Genomic DNA, 23,122 nt, shown 5'->3' with positions numbered 1-23,122 from the left:
GAGGTCACAGCCGACCAGAGCTGGTGCCAGCCCCAGCTCGGAGCGGCAGGCGGCGGGCTGCGCCGAGGCCCTCCGGAGAGCGAGCGGAGCGCGCGGCTGGGGAAGAGCCGGCGAGCGGTCGCGCGCCCACCGCTAGGTGCGGGGCTCGGAGCCGCCCAGCCCGCGCGCGCCCTCCTCCCTCGTCCCTCCTTCCTCCGCCCCCGCCGCGCCTCCCCCTCCTCCCGCTCTGCCTAGGCTGCTCCGCCGCGCGCGCCTCGCACTCGGAGAGCCGCAGCGGCAGCGGCGCGTCTCGCCTTCGGAGACAGAGCCGGGCCGCGGGGGGACACTGAGCCGCCGCGAAGACGCCAGGGCGCGCGCCGCACTTGCCCTCCCTTGGCCTTGGCCGCCACTGCTGAGCCGCCACCATGGCCCGCGGAAAAGCCAAGGAGGAAGGCAGCTGGAAGAAATTCATCTGGAACTCGGAGAAGAAGGAGTTTCTGGGCAGGACCGGTGGGAGTTGGTGTAAGTACGCGGCTCCGCGGCTCTCGCCGCCGGCGCCTTGGCTTTTTCTAGGAGGCGCATCCCTTGATCGCGGGCGCTACCGACAGTTCGGTGCCCGAGGGGCCGTCCAGGATGTCGGGGATGGGGTGGTAGACGCTGCTAGGAGCGCGCGAGCCTGGGCTTGGCATCCAGTGATGCCAAATGCGGGGTCCCCAGGATGCGGCTCGAGTCGGGGCTGGAACTGGCTAGGCTGAGGGTTGTGGGCACGGTAAGGGAGCGTCGTCTCCTGAGCCTCCCCTCCTGGTCATGTTCCGGGAGACTGTGTGTGTGCCCTCTCTCTCCATCTCCCAAGCCCTTAGGGGAAAAAAAAATGAGATTTGGGGAGCTGTGAGCCGGGCTCGTGAGCTAACCTGTTCAGATGCAGACGATGCTGTGATAGCATCATTCTTCCAGCCTAGAAATGCAGGAATGGAGAGGAACGGGGAGGAGAAAATGGATCCACACTGCGGTACCCTAGGCACGGCCCAGAGATGGCCCAGTGAGCTCCGTGTCGTGGCCCGCTTTTAAGCCTTGGCGAGACACATGGCAGCCTGATGTCTCAAAGATCTACGTGGTACAAGTGAAGAAACAGGTCACCTTAGACCGTTCCGTGCAGCCTGTTGCTTCCTCGGCCGGAATCCCCCAGTACCCCATTGAAAAATTAGAGACCGTGTTTATTTTTTACCTCCTTACACCGGAAGGGTGCTAGTTTTTTTTTTTTAAAGGTCATTTTGAAGGGCACAGTTGTAGACAAATACACGAGTCGTGACTGCGGATGGGAGGGAGGGAGGGAACTCCCCTTTGCGGCATCACTGCACCCCCCTCCAGTATCACCAGCAGCACCAGCACCTCTGCCTCCGCTCTTGCCTCCTCCCCCTCCCTCCCTCCCCTATAGCACCAGCATTGCAGTCGCTAAGGGAACCCTGAAAACTAGCGATGCGGTGTTCCTGTTTGGGAGGGTCTATGGAAATAGACTGGAGAATGAGTCAGGGAAACAGCGCTTGGCTGACATTTTGAAAAGGAAGAAGCTGGGATATATGATTTTTCCCCCCCAAAGGAAAAAAAATGCAGTCAGGGTGCCTCTCAACCGAGAAAAAAAAAATAAAGGGTTAATAATGCATCATTCTTCAAGGTTAGTCAAGGTGAAGCCTCATTCCAGGGCATTGCTGTGAAGCATGAGTATCCCTGAGCCATGGGAAAATGTGGTTCTTTAAATTAATGACTTTTTATTTCACGTTCTCTTTCATCTTATTTGGGGGAGACTGTTCTTACATGGGGGTATGCCCGGAGTGTTCCTCTGTTCCTGTAATGTGGACGGACGGGTAGACCTGAGGAAATGTGAGTTATGTGTAGGATTAACCGCCAGGGCCATTTCCTAGCAACACCTCCTAACTCAGCCAGGCCTGGGAGGTGCACTGCGGATCGGGCCCCTCCTCCCAGGTTGGCTGGGGCTCCTTTCCCTGGTGGTCCAGTCCCTGCAGCAGCATCATAGGACGAGGAGTAGCATTAACTCTCCAGGTACCTTGTGAAATTTGCCCTCTAGTGTTTTTCCACTTCATAAACGTATTTCTTTCCTCATTCCAATCTCACACTCCTTCTTTGAATAATATTTGCTTTAGAGGGTAAGGAAGGCAGTATGGAACAGTTTGTTCTTTAAGCCGACATTTTATGGGACAGCCCTTCCATGACAGAAAGGGAGAGAGAGGGAGACCGGTGTGGTCTTGATAATCACATCTAGCAAGGTAGTGATACACACCGACTTAGGAAGCAGCCATCATAACTCATCTTCCATTTTGTGGGTGCTGAGCTAGGAACCCAGTTTGTGTTTTGTGCGAAGAATGCCTGTGCCATGTGAGGAATCGAAGAGCTGTTCCGAGGCAGACGACGTGGCAGCAGCTGCTATCTTTTAGAGAAAGATGTCCCCTTAACAGCTCCGGGCCCAACATAGATGCCCTTGGGACCAGGGCAGGATGCCCTTGGCTCCGTTTTGCTTATAGGTAGATTTTTTTCACCAAGATGGACGGCAGGAGGCTCGAGCCTGTCACCTGCTGGAGGAATCACAACTTACAAATCACTTTGTGCTTTCTACCTTTTAATTAAGTAAATACAGGTGTTGGCAGGTTTTTATATTTGCCATTGGTCTCACAAGCTACTCTAAAAACCTTCGGGGGGACATTTTAACGGATATATAAAAATATATAATATAAAAATATATAATATATACTAGATATATTTAACTGGAAAACCCCTGATGTACCTTATTTTTTAAATATAGAAGGAAAAGGAAATTGGTTTTAAGGAGTAAAAAAAAAAAATGTCTCTTAAGCTTCTACTCCAGCCTCCAAATATCAGGCCAGCCAGCTGTGGTGGGACTAGCCTAGCCTTTGTTTCTGTTTCTCTGTGTCACTGGTAGCCTTGGTCTTGGAGAGACCGTTGCCTAAGCTCACCAGACATGCAGGCTGCTCTCTAACCAAGTGACTCCACTGCAGTGACAAGAGATTTACTGAGTAAATCTCCAGCATCAGAATGCCTTCCTTGTCTGGGATTCTGTGGGCAGAGTGGGAAGACTACATATCTTCTTGAGCTTAATCACCGTGCTTGGAAAATGGCTAATTTTTCCATCTATTCGTCTTTTAAATAGAAGCTTCAGTTCTGGGCCATCTCAGGTTAGGATAGCTACCTGGAGTCCAGGAAATGAGTCGAAAGGTTGTAGTTGTTAGAGGAGGCAAGTGTGGTTAAGCTAAGAGCACCAAGGGTGACATTGGGAGGGCAGCAGGACAGGAGAGCAGCCGGGAAGCCAGGCTCTCAGGAGCTCTCTTGCTGACTGGGTTATACCAACTCTGTACCTCTTCAGAGCATTCGCTGGAAAAAATTTCCAGACCCCTTGACGTCACAACCTTGCCATTTGCCTACTGCTGCCTGGATACCAAATGCAGCACTTAACCCTTGTCCTGCCGGGAGGAAGGGCCAGAGCCGAGGCTGTGGTTTTGGATGATGTAGCCTTCTCTCTTTTTCTCACATTTGCTTTTATATTTGTGTAGGGAGAAGAGGGATGAGGTTCATCATTTTTGTGTGGGCTTTTATGTTTGTTGGTTTGTTTCTGCAGCTCCATAACGTTGTTGTCTTGAAGTCTGTATTCCTGACGGGAAAGTTGGGCGTTTTCCCATGTAACGAAGAGGGCTGCACATGGTTCATTTCCACAACTTGTGTGTCCACTTCATTCTGGGTCCCCCCTCATCACGTACATATGCTCCTTTTCAGTTCACTCTGTCGTTTTCCCAGGGACCCTTTAGAAGTAACCTGTGGCTGCTTTTGCTGTCCTGTTCCTGATAACCTTCTGTTTGGTTCTCTTGCTTCCACGTTTCCCTTTGAGTTGAGTCGTTTGGCTGGCTCAGGATAGTCAGGCAATTCCTAGTACAGCCTGTTACCGTGCTGCTAATCGGAGAGATAATCCTTGTAAGCCAGTAACTGATAGCTTCCTCCCAGTCCACCGGCGTCATGTTGGTTTAAGGTGGGTTTTTTTGGTTTGCTTGCTTGCTTTTTTTTTTTTTTTAAAGTTCATTTGTAGCTATTTCAGCCTGCATTCTGTTAACTGTGAGGAAGAGAAGACATAGGTTACATGGCCAGTAGATGAGGTAAAAATGGCGGCTGTTTGTACCATGTGATTTCCCTTGTATGTTTGATTGGTTCCTGGTGCCCTGTGGTCCTGAAGAAAAAGACAGTGCTTTGTAGATCGAGTGGCTTGACAAGGGGAGCTTCAGAGTGTGTCTGAGTTGGTTATTCTTGGGCATCTCAGTGTTTGGGGGAACACAGAACGATGCCCCTTAGGGAGAAGCATTGCTGACGAGTGTGAATGCAGCTGCAGTTCTGCACCAGCGATCCCCTTCTCAAGGAAGGAAGTGACTTCCTGTTAGAGCTTTAGCTATAGTTGAGCATTCCTCTACCTGTGCCTTCCAAAAAAAAAAAAAAAAAAGAGTGTGATTCCCTCTTTCGATTGGTGGGCAACCAAACACTGGAGAAACAGGCTGAGGGGACCTGGGAGGAAGTGTGGTCGTCTTTGGGAAGGTAAGGCTTTGACTCAAGGCTTGTGACTGTATCCCACCTGTCTGTTCTCCCACAGTTAAGATCCTTCTCTTCTACGTGATATTCTATGGCTGCCTGGCTGGCATCTTCATCGGGACCATCCAAGTGATGCTGCTTACCATCAGCGAGCTGAAGCCCACATACCAGGACCGCGTGGCCCCGCCAGGTAAAACCCAGGGGGTGGCTTCTTCAGCGATAAAAGGGGTTCTGCCTCCAACCGAGAAGACGCCTCCAGAAAGCCCTGTTGTGGAGCTTCAGGCTGAGCCCCGGAAGGAATCAGGAGCACTGACTGCTGCTGCAGCCACGTCTCCCGGCCGCATTGCGGCTGAGCTCCTGGTGGCTGCAGATGCCTGTCTCACACAGCTCCGGGGTGAGGGTGTTGCACACAGCCCCACTGTGTGACCAAGCTTGTCAGGTCCTGTTGGGGCTTCACTCTCGGGCCAGGTCATTGTAGGACCTCTTCAGTTCTAGCACATTTTCACCTGTGAGATGACCATAACTCAGATAAATCCTTGAGGAAAAAAATGACTCCCAAAGAGGGGAGCCGTGACTTCCGGGAGGGTCATTCCCTTTCCTGTTAGCTGAGTTGCAGTTTGACCTTGAACACAGACGCCCACCTTGCAGATCTCAGTAGGCCTGTGGTGGTTTTGTGAACCTTTCTTCCAGTTTAGCTGTCTGTTCTCTCTAAGAACTTCAAGCAAACAAAAGATCTTCATAGGAAGGGCAGCCCTACACAAGGGTTCATTGGTGTGGCTTGGCTGTTGTCCCTGTTGAGTACATACCAGTCCTTCACACACCACGAAAGGCCACTGCCCACAAGCCTGGGGCCAAATGACAGGCAGCTGAGTAACAGTAAACACAGGTTTATTGCTCTTTGGTTCTCCTACCTGGAGGACAGAGCTGGAAGAGTGGGAAGGTGTTGGGTTCTCACATTAAAATGACCTTGAGGTTGCTGCCCGGGTTGGCAATGTGGTCTTTCTTCGGGGTCAAGGGTTTGGTGGTCTGGGAACAGCCATCTGTAGGTGACAGGCTTGGGGTCCTGTGCAGGCCCTGAGCAGTGGCTGTTGCAGATGTGGCTTGCTCTTCTTGCGCTTGAGGAAGACAAAAACTGCAGACTCTGAAGGTGGGCAGCAGAGCCTTACGGTGCTAAGTCAGCAGTCGTCCAGTGCCAGAAAAAACACACCCAGACTATTTCAGATAAATTTAGGTGGAAAGGGAAAAAAGAAAACGTGTAAGTATATCCAGTGACTTCAGCCTACCTCAGGATCCATGGATGCCACCAGATCTTGTACTAAAAGGTGGGTCTTAGGCAAGGCCAAAGCAGCGTTCTGATGGGCCGAGAAATTTGGTCTCTTGAGTGTTTTACACGGGCCTCTGGGGTCATACGGCATGACTTTCCTCTTCTGCCAGAATCCTTACCTCAGCTGGTAGTCATCGTGATTAAATTTGTGCAGAGCTCTTTTTTTTTTTTTTTGTTTTGCCACTAAGTTGTCCTTTAGCCACGACACGTTTTTTATAATAACCTAAACTTGAAGCAAAGATGACCACACCGTCATTCTTTATTAAAAACAAACAAACAAACAAACAAACAAACTATAAACGTTGGAGAAATAAGTAATTTATTTAGTTTTTGGTTTTTTGAGACAGTTTCCCTGTGTAGCCCTGGCTGTCCTAGAACTTGCTTTGTAGACCAGGCTGGCCTCAAACTCACCTGCTTGTGCCCCTCCCAAGTGCTGGGATTAAAGGTGTGCACCACCATGCCTGGAGAGATAGGTAATAAAGTTAAATTTAAAAAAAGAAAATTTTTTTTTCCAGGTATTTTCTGAAAAGAAATTTCACTTTGCAAAAAAAAAAAAAAAAAAAAAGCCGAAGTGTCTGATACTTAGTGAGGATTTGCAGTTGACCTTGCCCTGACTGTCCGAGGCACTCCTGCCCCTCCCCCGCCCCACTCCTCTCTTCTTCCCAGCCCTTCCTATTAGCACCTATATTTAGTGTGCTCACAGCAGTTGGACTGACCTGACTAACCCTCACTTCTCCAGAGGGATGTGAGTGGCTCATCTTGGAAATATGCATTCCTGTCCTTCGGTCTGAGTCACAGGCGAAGTTTTCAGGCCTTCCCGGCCATCTCTTCTGCTCCTTCATCTCAGCCGTTCCTGTCTCTCTCTGTCCTTAGCTTTCACTTTAGCGGCAGAGTCAGCATCTCCCTGTTCTAACCCTGAGGGTTTTTCTCAGCCCCTCCTGACACTTTTTAGAAAATGATGGTAACTTTAAATCAGGTCACTAGAGCACTGGCCCGCAAGAAATACGGCTCCTGAACGGTCCTGAGTGCACTGTACCCCTGAGGGGCCCTAGTGGGAACCCCTCTTGGTATTTCTCAGAACAGGTGTTTGAAGTACCTATTTGGAGAGGTAATAATGATTCCTTAACTCTGCAGACGGAATAAGTGTGTGGAAATGTATTCTGATCAGCTTTAGGCTTCCACTTAAGGTCCCCAAGCCTCCATTTTTGTCTTGGGTAAAGACGGGAGTTCCAGGTAAGTGTGTGAGACCATAGGAGCACTTAAAGATACAACAGCTCACAATGTATTGTTGTCTGACCTTGGGGCACGAGGACAGCTGGCTTTAGAGTGCTCTTTACACACAGAAACACCTTGTAAGGAGATCTCTTCCAAATAGTGGGTGCGTGGGTGGTGGGGGAGATACAGCAGCGGCAGTCCTGACCTGCTGTCACTGTGAAAGTTGTGTAACGGATAAGCTGATAGGCCAAATGGGAAAGTCACTGACAGCTGAAGGAGAAAAACTACAAAATGGAAGGGGGCCTTAAGGACAGAGCGGTCACGTGGATTCTGGACTCTGAGCTGTGGGTGTTGTTCCTTGCAAGATCGCCCGGCTCTGGTTGTTAGAACTAACCCGCTCACTCCACCCAGAAAGCAGTCCTGGGGGAGGTGTTACCACCTACTGCTCAAAACTGACCGCTTCTAGCTCCTTTTGTGTTAATGGATGTAGGAAGCAGTCTCCAAAGGCCAAAGTTTCAGACACGGGTTTGTGAAATCTCCCCAGCCTAAGAAGGAAGAGCAGGGACTTTGGAGTTGAACCCAGCCCTCCACCCCATCACCGCCGAACACACCCAACCTCGTTTCTCATGTATCCAGCAGGAGGAATACCCTGTGACAGACAGGAGATACATGCAGAACCTTAGTAGTTAGGCAAAGCAGACAGAGTGCACGCTGGCAGCTGCTCACAGGGGCCTCGGCATCTATGTCGCGCCTTGCACTGAAGCAGAGGAGAGGGAGCTTTGGATGATGGGCCGGCAAGAGCCGCACGCTTTCCGTACACGGTGTCAGTCCACCCTTAGCGTGCCCTGAGCAGTGTTTGAGCGTCAGTGGGTTCGAAGAGCTTGTTCACAAGGAGCTTCCGGTGAACCTAGAAGGCGGCTACCTCTCCTTTTAGCCTACCCACCCCTCCACGTGGAGTCTGAGTTTCCGTCCAGAGGAGAATCTCCTGCAGGGTGGGCAGCCGTGGGTCCTCTTAGCTGGATCTGGGAGAGACGTTGCCCCTCGCTCTGCTGCAGAGGGTCAAGCGCAGCGCGTGTGCACGCACATGGCCACACCAGGCCTTTCTCGCCTTGCTGCCTGCCGGGTGGGGGCAAGTCTCTTCCCTGGGCTGCCGCCCATCCCCCACCCCAGGTTATCCTAGCAACTGTGCAGTGAACTGGAGGTCACTGTGTGTCATTCCCTCAGTCCACAGAGTTCCCACCTGGCCCGCTTCCTGGAGCAAAGGTAGGAATGTGTTCTCTGCTCTTCCTCTTAAAGTTGTGGGAGGTTCTTTGTTTTACTCTTAAAGTGAGCACACAACTCCTTTCAAAAGGGTCAGGTTCTTGCCCCCCCGCCCCAGTAACCAGAATTGAGGCAGGAAGGTGTGCGTATGTGGGTGAGCATAAGCAGACCACGCAGCACGATCGGCTGTTTGAGTTTCTCCTTGTGTGTGGAACACAGATAAGCTAACCCCCCGCGAAGTCATCATGCAGTGATGATTGGCCCTCTCCACTTCCAGAGGTAGGAGTAGGAACGCTTCCGTGATCTGTAGGAGCTGTGACTTCAGAGCGTTAGGGGAGTTCTCTGCCGTTTCCTGTCCGGCTCAGTAGATTTGTGAGCTAGCTGACATGTCCGGGTCCGACTTCTGCTCACTCTATCCCCTCTACACACACACCTTGGCTCCTGCCAACCGGAGGAGACAGCCCTGGTGCAGAGGCTGTTCCCCACCGGCGTCTCAGGCCGCCCAAACCCTTGCCCACGGACTTTATTCTAAGGTTTTGTAGATATGCAGGAAGCCCGGTGAGTAACATGCTTTTGGAAAGCCAGGAGTAGTGTCTGAGAGGTGGGGGGGGGGGCTGCCACGCGTTTCAGGTCAGCCCAGAACTCCAGGAAAGTGGGTGTTACTCACTTGAAGATGAACAAGCAGAGCCAGGATCGCTCGCTGCCTAGGGGAGCTAACGAAGTAAAGGAAACGGTCGTGGGGGTGGGGGCAGGGAGCCAGATCTGTCAGTGTCCCCCCAGACTTGTGCCAGTCACACATGGGAGCTCCGCCCTGCGAGCGTTGGGGAGACTGTCGGTCTCACGGCTTCACTTCTGCTGATGGATGTAGAACCAGAAAGGGTAGGACTGCCAGGTGACCATCGCTAGAACTCCCCACCTGACCAGACTCCAGGGAGGCTTGGACCATGAAGAGCATCCCACGATGGGTTACCCAGTAGCTTCTGACCAGGAAGGCACCCCACCTCGTTCAGGGATGGGCCCCTGGAGGACTAAGGTGTCAGATTTCAGGGTGTTAGTCACTCAGCAAACACTGGGCTTGGAAGTTGGACAAGTCAAGTATACACTTGTTCTTTGTTTGACCTTTGGCAAAAAAAAAAAAAAGTGAAATGCCTCGAACTAGACTATTGTGTCCCTCTCTGTGGAGAAGTGGGACCTTCCTTGTTTTGGGAATAAACACAGTCATGAGCTAGCCAAAACGCCACACCCGGCATCCTGTGAAATTGTACATCTAAAAATATAAAAAAATCCACGTTATTCCTAAAGTAGTTCCACTGCGGCTTCTGAGCAGACTCCTGGTGTGGAATTCTTAGGTGGTGAGAAACCTGCAGAGTTTGTGGCATTCCACTTAGCCTGGGCACAGGTATGTAGCCAACACGCCAAGGCTGGTTAACCTAATTGGGCTGTGAAAACAAGTGCTCCTCCAGGACGCCTCAGCGGGAGCAGGTTTGAGGTGATGGTTGGATGTGTAGGCTATAGGTGGAACCATCGCCTCTCGGCAGGCCACCCTGAGGCCGAAGGTAAGTGGAAGGGACCCGGCTCCCAGAATCCTGTTAGGTAAGCTGATACTAACCCCACAGATAAGATAATAAATAAAAGTGAAGTGCCTTTGGCTGTTCAGATCGTCTTTTAAAGGGAGGTGCTCACCCAAACGTGTCACTGTGTAGGTTGTGTGCATGTGTGAGCCGTTCCTGCTCAGGTTACTTTATAACCGGAAAGTGCTTTCAACCTGGAATGCATAGGAGACGTGAATGGCTCCGTGGTAAGCTCTCTTAGCTTCCTGTGCCCTTGGAGGTTTCTGTGGAAGATGATACCTGTTTAAGAGTATTTGGCTGTAAGTCATCGGATGTATCAAGTGTCAGGGCCAGGCAGCCCTGCTTTGGGATTCACTGGAGAAACTGCTGCAAGGTTAAAATGGCTGCATTCGCCTTTAAATTCGTGCTCTGTGAGCAGATTGAGAAGTCACCAACTTGCTACATTATAAACCTAACTGGAAACAAAACGCTGGCTAATGAAAAGCCCCTTTCTTTCTTTTTCCTCTTGTTCATGCCCTCTACTGTGAACATTCACTACAGCCTGGAGTGGGGGTGTCTGCCTCCTTCCTCAGGAGGTGGAGTCCAGAAAGGCAGGTGGTTTTGGAAAGGGCAAATGTGAAGTTAGAGGTCTCTGGTTTTTGTTGTTGTTGTTTTGTTTTTTGTTTTGTTTTGTTTTCTGTATAGCCTTGACTGTTCCGGAACTTGCTCTGGCTGGCCTCAAACTCAAAGAGATCTGCCTGCTTCTGCCTCCAAAGTGCTGGGATTCAAGGCGTGCGCTTTCACCGCTTGGCAAAGTCAAAGGTTTTGCTTTCATACTCCAGATCTTAATGTAAAATTGAACCTAAATGACAACATTATTCAAATTATTGTCTCAGTCCTCCTGGGTGACTTTGCTGGGTAACAGCGTGACTAGTTTGGCTGGTGCTGGCAGAGCAAGTCTGTATTGAGCTTCGCCTCCTTAATGGACGTGTAAGCTTTGAAAACCAAGAGGCAGAAAGCTCTATCTGCTTCTGTCCCAAGGTGTGAAACCATAGCCAGAGCTTTGGGTGCTCTCTGCTCTTTGGCCTCTGAGAACTACCACTGCAGGCAGAGCTTCCCCTTATTCAGTTTTTACTAACAGCTTTAGGAGTGGAGAAGCCAGAGCCAAAAAAAATCCTTTCTAGGTGCACCAGCTGGCAGGAAGCACCAGTTAGCAAAATGGGGGTGGGGGATGGGGAGAATGCATGGGGGAGCTATGGGGCAGAAGTCGGTGTGATTCTGGTGTTGGATCTCATCATTTATTTGCCTTGACTAGAGAAAGATGGTACTGATTGCACATCATCACTCTTGTTGGGTCATGGTGCCACCACCAGTAACAATAGCATCCATTTTCACAGGTCCAATGGCCAGTAGTTTTGCTAATAAGTAAGGTTGGTATACAGAGTTGGGTGAAAAACATGCTAACAGCAACTGAGTTGCAGGAACTTGTGGGGGGGGGCATGGAACACGTCACTCCATGTCTCTTAGTGGAAACCTTGGCTTGGAATGGCGACAGGATGAAAAGGACGCTGTCATCCCATGTTCCTTTTCTCTACTGACATCAAAGAAATGGCACCTTGAGTGGCCCCTGCAAGAGAATACAGAGAGACAGCTGGAAAGTGAGAGGCAGCGGGGAATGCCAGCCGAAGCCAGGACAGAAGGGACAGTGACGTGGGTGAACTTGCTTTGCCATCTGGGTCCTACCTTGTTTATTTTCAGTGTGACCTCAGGTCACTTTAGTCATCGCAGCTTGTCTGTGACCCCAAGGCTCACAGTGGACTCTGTCGCTTTTCTAGCAGCTTGGTTTTTGCTGCATCACCTGCTCCACTGGAGACCACAGCTGGCACTGCTCTTACCTACCACACTGGTGGCCCTTCGTCAGCTGGCTGCAGTTTCTTGTCTTCCAGCTTCCCTCCTTTCCGACAGGTGGGGAGGGCCGCTTCTCACATTTGATCCCTTCAATTTCTTCACTCTTCAGGGCCCCTCCACCCTCCTCCTGGGCCTGGAAAGACAAGTAACCCTGAGCACAGAGCTCTGTTCTTTGTCCATTTCTGCCTGGCAAATTCACAGGCATTTGTTCTTGTCTCTTAGGCATGACTGCCCCTCAAGACTCCACTTGCTCTGGATCCCACCCTATTCTCCTGACTTTTTATTTTCTAGTATTGGGTCTGTGCCCTTTATTCCCCCAGGGCAAAGCAAATCACTTTGGCTTAAATGCCTTATTTCCAACTCAGACTAGGAATGGCCCTCTTGTTGCCTGCCCTATTTTAGCCCTGGTTTCCTTGTCCAGTGAGAACTTCTGCAGGTGTCCTCCATTGCTTGTCTTTGCAAAGGTCAGTGGCTTTCACTGCATTGCTTCAAAGTGCTGTGGGTAAGTCACAGTGCCAGATTCCAACTTAATGCAGAAAAGATTATCTAGAATATATTTAGATTGTTTTAGACATGAAAACAAACTCATGAGTCAGGTGTGATGATACACGCCTTTAATCTGAGCACTGGAGAGGCAGAGGCAAATGTATCTCTTTGAGTTCAAGGCCAGTCTGGTCTACAAAGGAATTCCAGGACAGTCAAGGCTGAAGACTGAGTTAATTCTGCAACAGTATTCCTTTTCACTTGTTGACAGCTTTTCTCCTGTGTTCTTCAGGCTGTGCATTAGCCTTTTCCAGAAGATTTTTTTTTTTTACATTAAAACACGTGTGACTGTTCTCTGAGGTGCATGTGCGTGTGCCATGGTATACTCCTGTGGAAGTCAAAGGACAACTCTGTGGAGTCCATTTTCTCCTTCCATCTTTATGCGAGCCCCAGGGAACCAACTCAGGGCAGCAGGCTTGAACAGCAAGTGCTCTCCCTGCTGGGCAATCACCCTGGCCCCTCCAGAAGATTCAGTTGTTTGTTTGGTTTGAGACAAAGTCTCACCGCGTAGCTCTGGCTGGCCTAGAACATGTTGCAGTCTGGCCTAGAATTTACAGAGATCCATGAGGGTTGGAACCAAAGGCCCATGCAGCCATGCTGCACAAGAAGAGGCTTGTCATCACTCTTGACATGCTCATCCTCTACCCAGCTCTCACTTCATGGTCTTCATCTCCGTCCCTTCCGCCATCCCCAGGCATGGCTGCTCACAGAGCCCCTTCAGTTTGGCCAGCCCCACCGAACCATTGTTGAAGCCCAAAGCAATCCTAACTCACTAGAAAAAAATGACAGCTATTTACTCCCGCCTTCCGAAGCCTGTTCTCAGGCGCCACAAATGGTGCTGCTGAATAATTAACTGTGCTAGTTATGCTTCCTCTTTAATTACGCCACCACCCGCATCGACGTCCCCACTCTTGACATCTTCTAATCCTCCGAGCAGCCATTCTAAACCAAGGGTGCTTCGGGCTTAGTGGCGATGCCCAGGTAGGTCTGGAACGGAGCCTATGAGGCTGCCTGTTTAACCAGCCCTCCTGGAGTGTGGTGTGGGTGCCACCATGCCAGGAGGTGACAGAAGGCGGTCAGGTGTCGCTCCGGACCAGCAGGCCCCTGACATAGGGCCAGTCTAGGCATCGAGATGAGAGTGAGGCTGCCAGATGTCACAACAGAATACCAGATACCTGGGTACATTGCGGTTTGTTATGCTGTGTGTGTGTGTGTGTGTGTGTGTGTGTGTGTGTGTGTGCCTACTAAAGAACTGTGCCATGTTTATTTGAAACTGGAATGTACTTGGGTATCTTTTATCTGGCTGTCTTGGGGTGGAATGTCATTGGGGTTTCCTCTCCAGCTCACTGGCCTGGATACAGTGCTATTGTCCAAGTGCCCATTTAGGAAACACTAAGCAGAGAAAGCAAACTCATGTCACCATATCTTGACTCTCCCTCTGATAGGTACTGGCATGATCAGACATTTGAATTAGCAACTGTATATGTGTGTGTGTATGTATATATCTTGAACTCTCCCACTAGAAGCTAAAAGAAAAAAAAATCTATCCTAGGTTACAAGAGCCAAAAGACTTGTCTCTGTAGAGCAGGCTTGAGGTTAGAGAGATTGGGATTTTCATGATTCGTTGACATGATAGGGGCTGGCCTCTGCTCCAAGCTTCCATGCTACTACCAAATGGAAACCCTTGCCTGTACACCTGCCACAAATGGTGCTGCTGAATAATTAATTGTGCTAGTTATGCTTCCACTTTAATTATGCCACCGCCTGCATCCATGTCACCACTCATGACGTCTATCCTCCCGTGCAGCCAGTGCAGTTTTAGAAACGTGTGCACGTGAAGGCACTAGAAAACCACAACCTTTGGGGAACTGCACACCTGGGTTGAAATTCTGGTTCTACGGCTTTCTCTGCAACCTTGGTCAGAACATTCAGCCTTTTATTGCCAAACGGTATTCTCATTCATAAAACAGGCTAATGCCTACTATGAAGTGTTGGCCAGGAAATTGGATATTTGATATTACATCATCATCATTACATTTAAATATCTTATCTAAATGCTACCAGATTGAATTTATAAGGGAAGTGGGATTTAGCCCGTTCTGTGAGCCAGTTTCAAGGTGGGGGGGCCCATGTTTGAGCAGGGAAAGCCTGCTTTTGCAGTCTCTGAGTTGCCTTCCCACTAATGACTTTGTCTTTCTGATTCTCCCTGGTGTAGGACTGACACAGATTCCTCAGATCCAAAAAACTGAAATTTCATTTCGTCCTAATGACCCCAAGAGCTACGAGGCCTATGTGCTAAACATCATCAGGTTCCTGGAAAAGTACAAAGATTCAGCCCAGAAGGATGACATGATTTTCGAGGACTGTGGCAGTAAGTGACTCACTGTAGATGCCCATGATCATAATAGCAGACAAATTGCCATTTTTGCTTCACTGAATAGTTTAAAGGCAATGACACTGAATTTTTGTTAGAACTTAACATGAGGTTTTCACCTTATTTACAATAATTTAAAAGGCGCAAGTAATTAGCAAGGTGAAATAATGTTTGAAGGGGAAATAGTTTAATAAAATATATATTATGATAAGAATAGTCATAAATAATATATATCAAATATACAGTAAAGTACATGCATTGTTTTCCCATAGCATGACTTAAATGCTGCATTCATTTCATTTTTCCCTGGCTTTTTAGATAAATCATGAAGAACATTTTCCAGTTGAGTAAGTGCTTGCAGTAAGAGGAAAATGTACAGCTTCCAAAGAAAAAACTGACAACTTCCTTCCTCTCCTTGACCATTTAGCCTCTGATTAGAGGCATAGCTCCAGAACATTCTGACCCGGACCCTTCCAGCTCAAAACCTTACTGACAGTCTTTTAATTTATGCTCTCGTTACAATGTCACTGTTTCTGAGTACAGCCATGATGTGGACCTGTGAGCAGGCTATTGCAGTGTGGCCTAGTTCCCTTCCTCGCTCAGTGACTAAGCAATTCATTAGACCAGTGGTGCTAAAACCTGTGGGTGGTGACCCCTTGTGGTCGAACGACCCTTCATAGGGTCACCTAAGATCAGTGGAAAACAAAGGTATTTGCATTATGATTCCCAGCAGTGGCACAGTTACAGCCACGAAGTGGTAATGAGAATAATTTTATGGTTGGGGGCCTCTCCACGGTGTGAAGGACTGTGTGAAATGGTCACAGCGTTGGGAGGGTTGAACCGCGCTGCATTAGAACAAGAGACCAGCAAAGCCTGAGCATGTGCCGAGCATACAGCACAGATGTTGAGCGCCGTAGTGCCTTTGCTAAAAACGTTTGGCTTTTGAGGAGCAGACAGCCTGTTGGAAGGTCATGTCTGATGTAGCCCATGCGTAACCCTGCCTTCAGTGGGAAATTATAAAGAAGAAAAAGTTCTTTCCCTTCTCAACAGTGCCGAGCGAATGACTAGGGCACTTTGTGAATGTGCTTGTGCCTTTAGATATGCCCAGCGAACCCAAGGAGCGGGGAGACTTCAATCACGAACGAGGAGAGCGAAAGGTGTGCAGGTTCAAGCTTGACTGGCTGGGGAACTGCTCCGGACTCAATGACGAAACTTATGGCTACAAAGAGGGGAAACCCTGCATCATCATCAAGCTCAACCGAGTCCTGGGATTCAAACCTAAGGCAAGTGGTGTTTTCCAGGACAGGTGCATTGTGGGGCTTAACTAATAGGAGAAGACAGGCTACTTTTGCAGTGCAGTCAGTCAGGAGTGTAATACTAAAGGCTCTCTCCTGGGTCAGGGCCTGAAAGCTACACACAGAGCGCCACAGCCAATGTTTGCTGTGAGACCTTGTGTTGTTTTGAGGCAGGATCTCATGTAGCCTAGGCCTAACCTCAGTCACTTTGTTGCCAAGACTGACCTTATGATCCCCTGCCAAGACTGACCTTATGATCCCCGCCCTCCCCCCTCCTCCTCAGTGATGAGGTATCAAAGTTATTTTTAGAAAACTGTGTTTGCTGCTCTCTTAACCCAGCTGTCACGCAAATAATCGAGACTCTGTTATATTATTTTAACAAGCTCCACAGCACAAGAACTGAGCAGTTATTATCTATTCTTAACCCTCTAACCTAATCTAATCTAATCTTAACCCTGGTCTCCTCCCTGGGTATATCCCAGAGATACTGGCACTTTGTAGCTTTTCTGCTTCAGCTCCTTCTTTTGATCTCTTGGACCTCTCCTACTCAATCCCCCCAATCCCCTACTTCTTCCTACTCAATCTCCTACTTAATTTCTCAATCCCCTACTTCCTCTTCTAACTCCTTCTCCCCTGGATGGCAGGAAGTCCAGCCCCGTTTTCTCCCCTGCTCAGCGATTGGCTGTAAGCTGCTTTATTGGCATACCACAGGACAGTTGTACAGCAGCCTTTACACAACACTGAGACAGGAGATTCTCAGAGCAAGGAGTGCAACCAGATATGGGGGTTAGAGGAATCATTTCAATTATGCAATAACCTTAGGCCTACAGTGAGACTCCAGCGTGCTCCCAGCTCCAGTGTTCCTGTTCTCAGTACTCAGCCTTGTGTCTAGATACAAAGTCATTTTCACACATGAGGGTCTAGGTTGTGCGCTGTGATTACAGGCTGCTTTTGAAAGGAGCAACAGGAGTAGTTCAGAAATGCTGTTTGTTAATTTGAAAGCAAGGTTTTATTGTAAAACCCCGGAAATAACACCATCTCTGAACTCTGATAAGCGTGCAGTTTCTCATGAGTGAACGTTACTTGATCACTAAAATTAGCAAGTTGCCACTGTTCCCCATTTTTGTGAGGAATTCTTTAGAAGGACAAAAGTTACTGGTATTGTCTCGTCCTTTCTAAATGGTTATTTCTCAGATAGTGAATGAGACATGCTGACCTTCCTTAGGCATGGCTTCTGCCTGCAGGTTCCCCTAAAGATGACATGAACACTGCCCAATATTAGTATATATATTTTAATTCCGAGTAGAATTAATTGACTGAAGTCCCTTGAGTTACCTGGACAAACCTCTTCTGAAACCTGGCTTTCCTTCACTCAGTTTCTACTGCATGTTAATTTGTTTCCATAATCTTTGCTATCCAAAAGGAAAGCAATGGAGAGAGGAGAATTTTCTTTTTCTTTTTTTGAGATACAGTGCCTTCTATGTAGCCCTGGCTGTCCTGGCGAGTGCCACCAAGCCCAGCAGGAAAAGTTACCCTAAAGAATGTATCAGAGCTCCCTTTCACTACCAAACGCAAGGACCAGTAGTGGGTGGATGGCTGGTTGTCTGACTGGCTGTCTGTTTGTCTTGATGGATCACTTGCAGATGTTGGTTAACTTTCAACAGATTTTTAATCTCCCCCCATAGACAAGTGTGTAACGGGGAGTTCCATGGTTAGCACTGCCACTCCATGCTTGCATTCGACATTCACATGGCTAGGGTAACCTAGCAATAGGAGGAACTGGTGTGATGTTTCTGAAGGAAGACTGGAGCCAGTTTCTGCCCTCTGGGTCGTTTGCTTTTAATACTCATCACACTCTTTTTAGCGGCACCTGTTTCACAGAGGTGGGGCCTGGCCTGAGTTGTGTCTCCCCACTTCTGGATGCCCTGTCTCCGATGGATGCTGACTCCTCCAGTTAATCCATTGCTTCTTCTCATTTGTGCCTCCCATCCAGATCCCCAGCTAATTTGTCAGTGGGATTAATTTTTTATTAGAGACTGCAGTACTCCATTATTCAGTTGATGTGCCTGGTTCCTTAGTTCTGGCCACTTCTTTGATCAATAAGTGTTTTCTCTTCTAAGTTTTCAAGGCAGAAATGTCGGTAGCAGAAACCTCCCAAAAGAGTCAAGTCTTGACTCTCATTTTTCTCATGTACCCCAACAAGTAATGGCAAAATATGAATTCCTTACTGGCGTGTAGCTCTGTTGGCACAGCTGTTCCTAAGACCGTGAGCTATGTCTTATGTCCAGGCTCAGAGGTGATGCTAACGTGAGTAAGCGAATGGCTGCCTTCCAGCATGCATACCCATCAGCCTTCTCTGGAGGTGGACGAGCCAGGGATATAGGAGGGCGGCTCTGTGTTTGGCTCTAACAGTCGCTTTTAGACCGAACTCTGGGCCTCACCCAGTGACAGTACTCCATCACAGAAGGCAATGCTACCATTACCTGCTCCAGGGGTTGGGCTAACATCACAAAGTTGGAAAGAAACAGTCCTTGGGGGGAAGGGGGCAGTGTGCGCCCTTTCTCACCCCAGGTTTAGAGGAGGGTGGAGGCATCTTTGAAGACTTCATTTGTTGAGGAGAAGCACAGCGTATCATCCATGGCTCACGACAAAAGTCCAACCCTTGTGAACTAGAGGTGCTGCTCGGCCCTCCATGCAATGACTGCCATCTTAGCTGTCACTCAGTTCTCTTAACTTTGCATTGTCCTTTGAGTCAGGCCTATAGTAGGTTAATGCTAGGCTGTTTCACAGCTCATTTGTAGCGATGATTTCTAACAAATCAAACAGAATTTTCTCAAATTGATGAGGTGAGTCACTCATTCGCTTTCCTAATGTTTTATTATTTCGGCAGCTTATTGTCAACAATGTGCATTTATTTGGGCTACAAATTAAGTTTTATTTTTCAGAAAAAAAAAAAAAATATATATATATATTTTGACCAATGTGGGTTTCGATTTTAGCCTCCCAAGAATGAGTCCTTGGATACTTACCCTGCAATGAAGTATAATCCAAACGTCTTACCTGTTCAGTGTACTGGCAAGGTAGGAGTGCATTCGGGGCTACGGAGGGTGGGCGGGAAAGTGGGCAGGGTGAGAGGAGTAGCTGTGACTCCGCAAGTTAGAGGGACAGTTTTAAGGCAAGAGAGTGCTTTCGGGTGTTAGGCTCAAAAGAGGAATCAGAGCTGCATGGTTAAAGGGACAGAGCAGTAACACTAAAACCGAGTTTGTTTACTGATACAAGAAACTCATATATCTGAATGTAATCTAATGGGATGTGGGCTTATGGACCTGAGAGGTGAGCTAGCCCACAGCATGTGCTAAAATTTGGAGCCAGCTTTCTTTTCTCCCTTTTAATGAATGCCAAAAATTAGTGCTGTGGTAGGAAGCCAAGAGATGGATGTCAGAAATCAGGGGTGAATATGTAAACCTTTGGAGAGAACTTCACTGGTGACAGTGTCCGTATAGACACAGCATCCACCAGGACGACCCATGGCTTCCTCTCACAGTTGGAGGCCGAGTCAGCTTAGGAAATGCTCGCTCACCCTTTGCCTCAGTGTCTCCATTTGCGGTGGAAACAGTCCCCTTCTGTGAACGGTTCTGACTGCTCTGGGCTAGACTGAAGCTACCTCCTTGCTGTGGTGTCACCCACCCGTGTCACCCAGGGCCTGCTGGGCTTAGCTTCCAAGAGGCCGGAGGCAGCATGCCACAGGGCGGCTTGTTTTCCTCTGTCGCAGACTACAGTGGGGTCGAGACGAGGCCCATGATGTCTGCGTGCCGTTAGAATTAAATCATGTTTCCTCTTGGTTTCCAGCGAGATGAGGACAAGGAGAAAGTCGGAAACATAGAATACTTTGGAATGGGCGGCTTCTATGGCTTTCCTCTGCAGTATTACCCCTACTACGGCAAGCTCCTGCAGCCCAAGTACCTGCAGCCCTTGCTGGCTGTACAGTTCACCAACCTCACCTTGGACACTGAAATTCGCGTCGAGTGTAAGGCCTATGGTGAGAACATTGGGTACAGTGAGAAAGACCGCTTTCAGGGACGCTTTGATGTAAAGATTGAAATTAAGAGCTGATCACAAGCACAAATCTTTCCCACTAGCCATTTAATAAGTTAAAAAAGATACACAAACCTACTAGTCTTGAACAAACTGTCATACGTATGGGACCTACACTTAATCTCTATGCTTTACACTAGCTTCTGCATTTAATAGGTTAGAATGTAAATTTAAAGTGTAGCAATAGCAACAAAAATATTTATTCTACTGTAAATGACAAAAGAAAAATAAAAATTGAGCCTTGGGACGTGCCCATTTTTACTGTAATTAGATTCCATAACTGACTTGTAGTGAGCAGTGTTCTGGCCCCCAGTATCGCCGCCTTGTCCATTCTTGTTTAGTGTACAGTACTATAGGTGCGCACTCTGGTCATTTTTCAAGCCATGTTTTATCATATCTGTTTTCTACTTTACGTGAGCAAGGTTTGCTGTCCAAGGTGTAAATATTCAATGGGAATAAAACTGGCATGGTACTTTTTCCTTTTCTTTCTTATTTTTCTGGCTCTGAAATTTCAAAGGTAACGGCCCATCAATGAGCATTTTTTAACACACTCCATAGTCTTTTTTTTTTTTTTTTTTTTTTCTTTTCCTGTGGTATCAGATCTTTTTTTTCCCCTTTATTTCCTGGGGCTGGGGGGTGGGCTGTCATGGGGGAACTGCCCTTTAAATTTTAAGTGACACTACAGAAAAACACAAAAAGGTGATGGGTTGTGTTGTGCTCCGTGCTGAATGCTGTCTCGCCATCTCTGCCCGTGTCCTCCAGTGTGTTCTGAAGCTGTGTCTGAGGTCTGGATCTGCCCGTCACTTTGGCTAGTGATGGGGCTAGTTAATTTGCTTTGTACATTTTCTTTTCCTTCTTTCCTTTCTCTGGAGGCATCGTGCTGGTGCTGTGTCTTTATGAATGTTTTAACCATTTTCATGGTGGAAGAATTTTATATTTATGCAGTTGTACAATTTTATTTTTTTCTGCAAGAAAAAGTGTAATGTATGAAATAAACCAAAGTCACTTGTTTGAAAATAAAATCTTTATTTTGAACTTTATAAAAAGCAATGCAGTACCCCATAGACTGGTGTTAAATGTTGTCCTCAGTGCAAATCCATGTTCTAACATATGTAATAATTGCCAGGAGTACAGTGCTCTTGTTGATCTTGTGTCAGTCAGGTTAAAACAACGGACAATAAAAGAATGAACACACTCTTCATATGTGTGCCTCACTCGTCTCAGCGTCTCAGTCTGTGTCGTCTCTACTCTCTGTACTGCTAATTATCCAAGATCTTGAAGAAATACTGGACCTGAAAGGCAAGCACAGGCAGTCATTAGCTTCGTGCAAGTCTGGGCTCTCCGACGTGCCGAGAGCCTGATCAGGATGCACACCTCTCCCTAAGAGATGACAACAGTTATTTAACAAGCTGCAGAGTCAGAAGGGCTGAAGCTGGGCTGTGGACGTGTTTTACAGTGCTGTCCACTCGGTGTGGGACACAGGAAGTCTTAACTCCTGTGACAATACCACAGCTCAATGCAGTGTGTTCACTGAGTGTATGTGTATAAATGTCTCTAGCATTTAAGTTCAAAAAGCTTTGCATATTGCTCAGGGTTTAGCCTCAGTACTTATTTAACCATATTAACAATCAGTGTGAGAAAAGACAACAAATTTACACTTTCTGGTCAATTTTTTGCTATGACGGAGTTGAGGATGTCGTATTGCCAACATGGGGACATACAAACTAAAATGATGGTGACATGAATCTGGAAACCTTTCCAAAGGCCTATGTAATCACAGCCCACCAAACACTCGTAACAGGGTTAGTTCCCACCTATTGATCCATACTAACAATCCCCATTTTTCCCAGGTGTGGCAGAACTCACGAGCCAGAGCATAAGGGAGGCCTTGTCTCCCGTTCCTATGTGCAGCAGTGAATTACGTGATGACAGATTGATACCAGAGGAACAGTTACTCCACTGAACAGAAAGTAACAAGGCAGCTTTTTCCAATGATCCAGGTACCTGACTTCACAGGTTTTAGGAATTTTCTTCAGTTACTGAGGAACTAGCAAATTCCATAAATGCTATCCCCAGTAGAAAGTGCATTTTTCAAAAAATCAGCCATACATTTATGGGAACGGAGAGTGTCCCTCCTGTGAATAAGATGGTGTATTTTGTTGAACCGGCTCTTTTGGGGAAGGCAGGGTGTCACAGTGTAGCCTCGGTTGTGCTGGAGTTCAATGTGTAGCCGAGTCTGCCGTGAACTCGCAGATAGCTGTCGGCCTCCACCTGTGCTGGGATTAGGGTCCCACAGGCCTCGACTTCAGGCTGTGACTGAGTCAAGTGTGTGATGTTTGAATAAGAGTGGAGTGGGGGCTGTCGGTCTCAAAAAGGAACTTTTTTAACTGGAGGGCAGTTTACAGCTTGGAAGCTTTTCAAAGGTCAAAACCTTGGTGAGACAAACCTGCCGGTTTCACAGATCCTGTGCCCCCAGTGCTCCTCAACTACTGTACACGCACACAATTCTCTATGCCTTCAAGATTCTCTCCAAATCTTGTTTCCCATAACCTCTCCAGGCTGTGCCAGTGCATCCCCACCCAGCACCCTCAACACTGCCAGCTAGGAGTCTTGCCAGTGTAGTTTGCATTCTCTCACTTAACGGATAATTGACTGCCGACTACACACCTACTTTGTACTTCCGGCTAGAATTGGGTTAAGCCTACAAAACGCGAGCCACTCTGCAGCACCACACTGAAATTAAGTGCTTACATACTCACGGCATTCTAACTTTTATATATTCACTGTGGATTTGTGTGTGTGTGTGTGTGTGTGTGCACATTTGTGTATTCTAACCACTTAGGTGTATGCAGAGAGCCACCTATCTCCTCTAGGATGATTTTTATCCTGTTCATATAAACCCAGCCAGTCAAACACACACAGAAGTGGACCAGAGTTTCAAAGGCAGTGTTAATCTAAGATAGGATGGCACTGAGATAAT

At 48.0% G+C, this 23,122-nt stretch overlaps 2 protein-coding genes across 4 annotated transcripts in view; one reads left to right on the top strand and one right to left on the bottom strand.

Annotated features, from left to right (window-relative positions):
• The first annotated feature begins 360 nt into the window (after window positions 1–360).
• Atp1b1 (ATPase Na+/K+ transporting subunit beta 1) lies at window positions 361–21,343 on the top strand. The gene is made up of 6 exons (XM_021639434.2): window positions 361–501; window positions 4,640–4,768; window positions 14,594–14,749; window positions 15,851–16,035; window positions 19,047–19,127; window positions 19,897–21,343. Exons 1-6 carry the CDS (start codon window positions 405–407, stop codon window positions 20,158–20,160), a joined length of 912 nt encoding a protein of 303 aa, XP_021495109.1. The 5' UTR covers window positions 361–404; the 3' UTR covers window positions 20,161–21,343.
• Window positions 20,529–23,122, bottom strand: part of Nme7 (NME/NM23 family member 7) — a 124,429-nt gene continuing 121,835 nt past the window's right edge. For all 3 annotated transcript variants that reach the window (XM_021639431.2, XM_021639432.2, XM_060364600.1), the window contains exon 12: window positions 20,529–21,434. In XM_021639431.2, the coding sequence (XP_021495106.2) occupies window positions 21,402–21,434 (33 nt within the window). In that variant the 3' untranslated portion in view covers window positions 20,529–21,401. The remainder of the gene's footprint in view (window positions 21,435–23,122) is intronic.

The sequence above is a fragment of the Meriones unguiculatus genome, chromosome 11, assembly GCF_030254825.1.
Source record: "Meriones unguiculatus strain TT.TT164.6M chromosome 11, Bangor_MerUng_6.1, whole genome shotgun sequence".
Lineage (NCBI taxonomy): Eukaryota > Metazoa > Chordata > Mammalia > Rodentia > Muridae > Meriones > Meriones unguiculatus.
Note: the sequence above shows the minus strand (reverse complement) of the source record. Positions and strands in the feature narration are given on the sequence as shown.

Coding starts and splice junctions, on each gene's coding strand:
- Atp1b1 (XM_021639434.2), top strand. CDS start 405: ATGGCCCGCGGAAAAGCCAAGGAGGAAGGCAGCTGGAAGAAATTCATC. Junction 14,750..15,850: donor GATTTTCGAGGACTGTGGCA/GTAAGTGACTCA, acceptor TTGTGCCTTTAG/ATATGCCCAGCGAACCCAAG. Junction 16,036..19,046: donor TCCTGGGATTCAAACCTAAG/GCAAGTGGTGTT, acceptor TTTCGATTTTAG/CCTCCCAAGAATGAGTCCTT.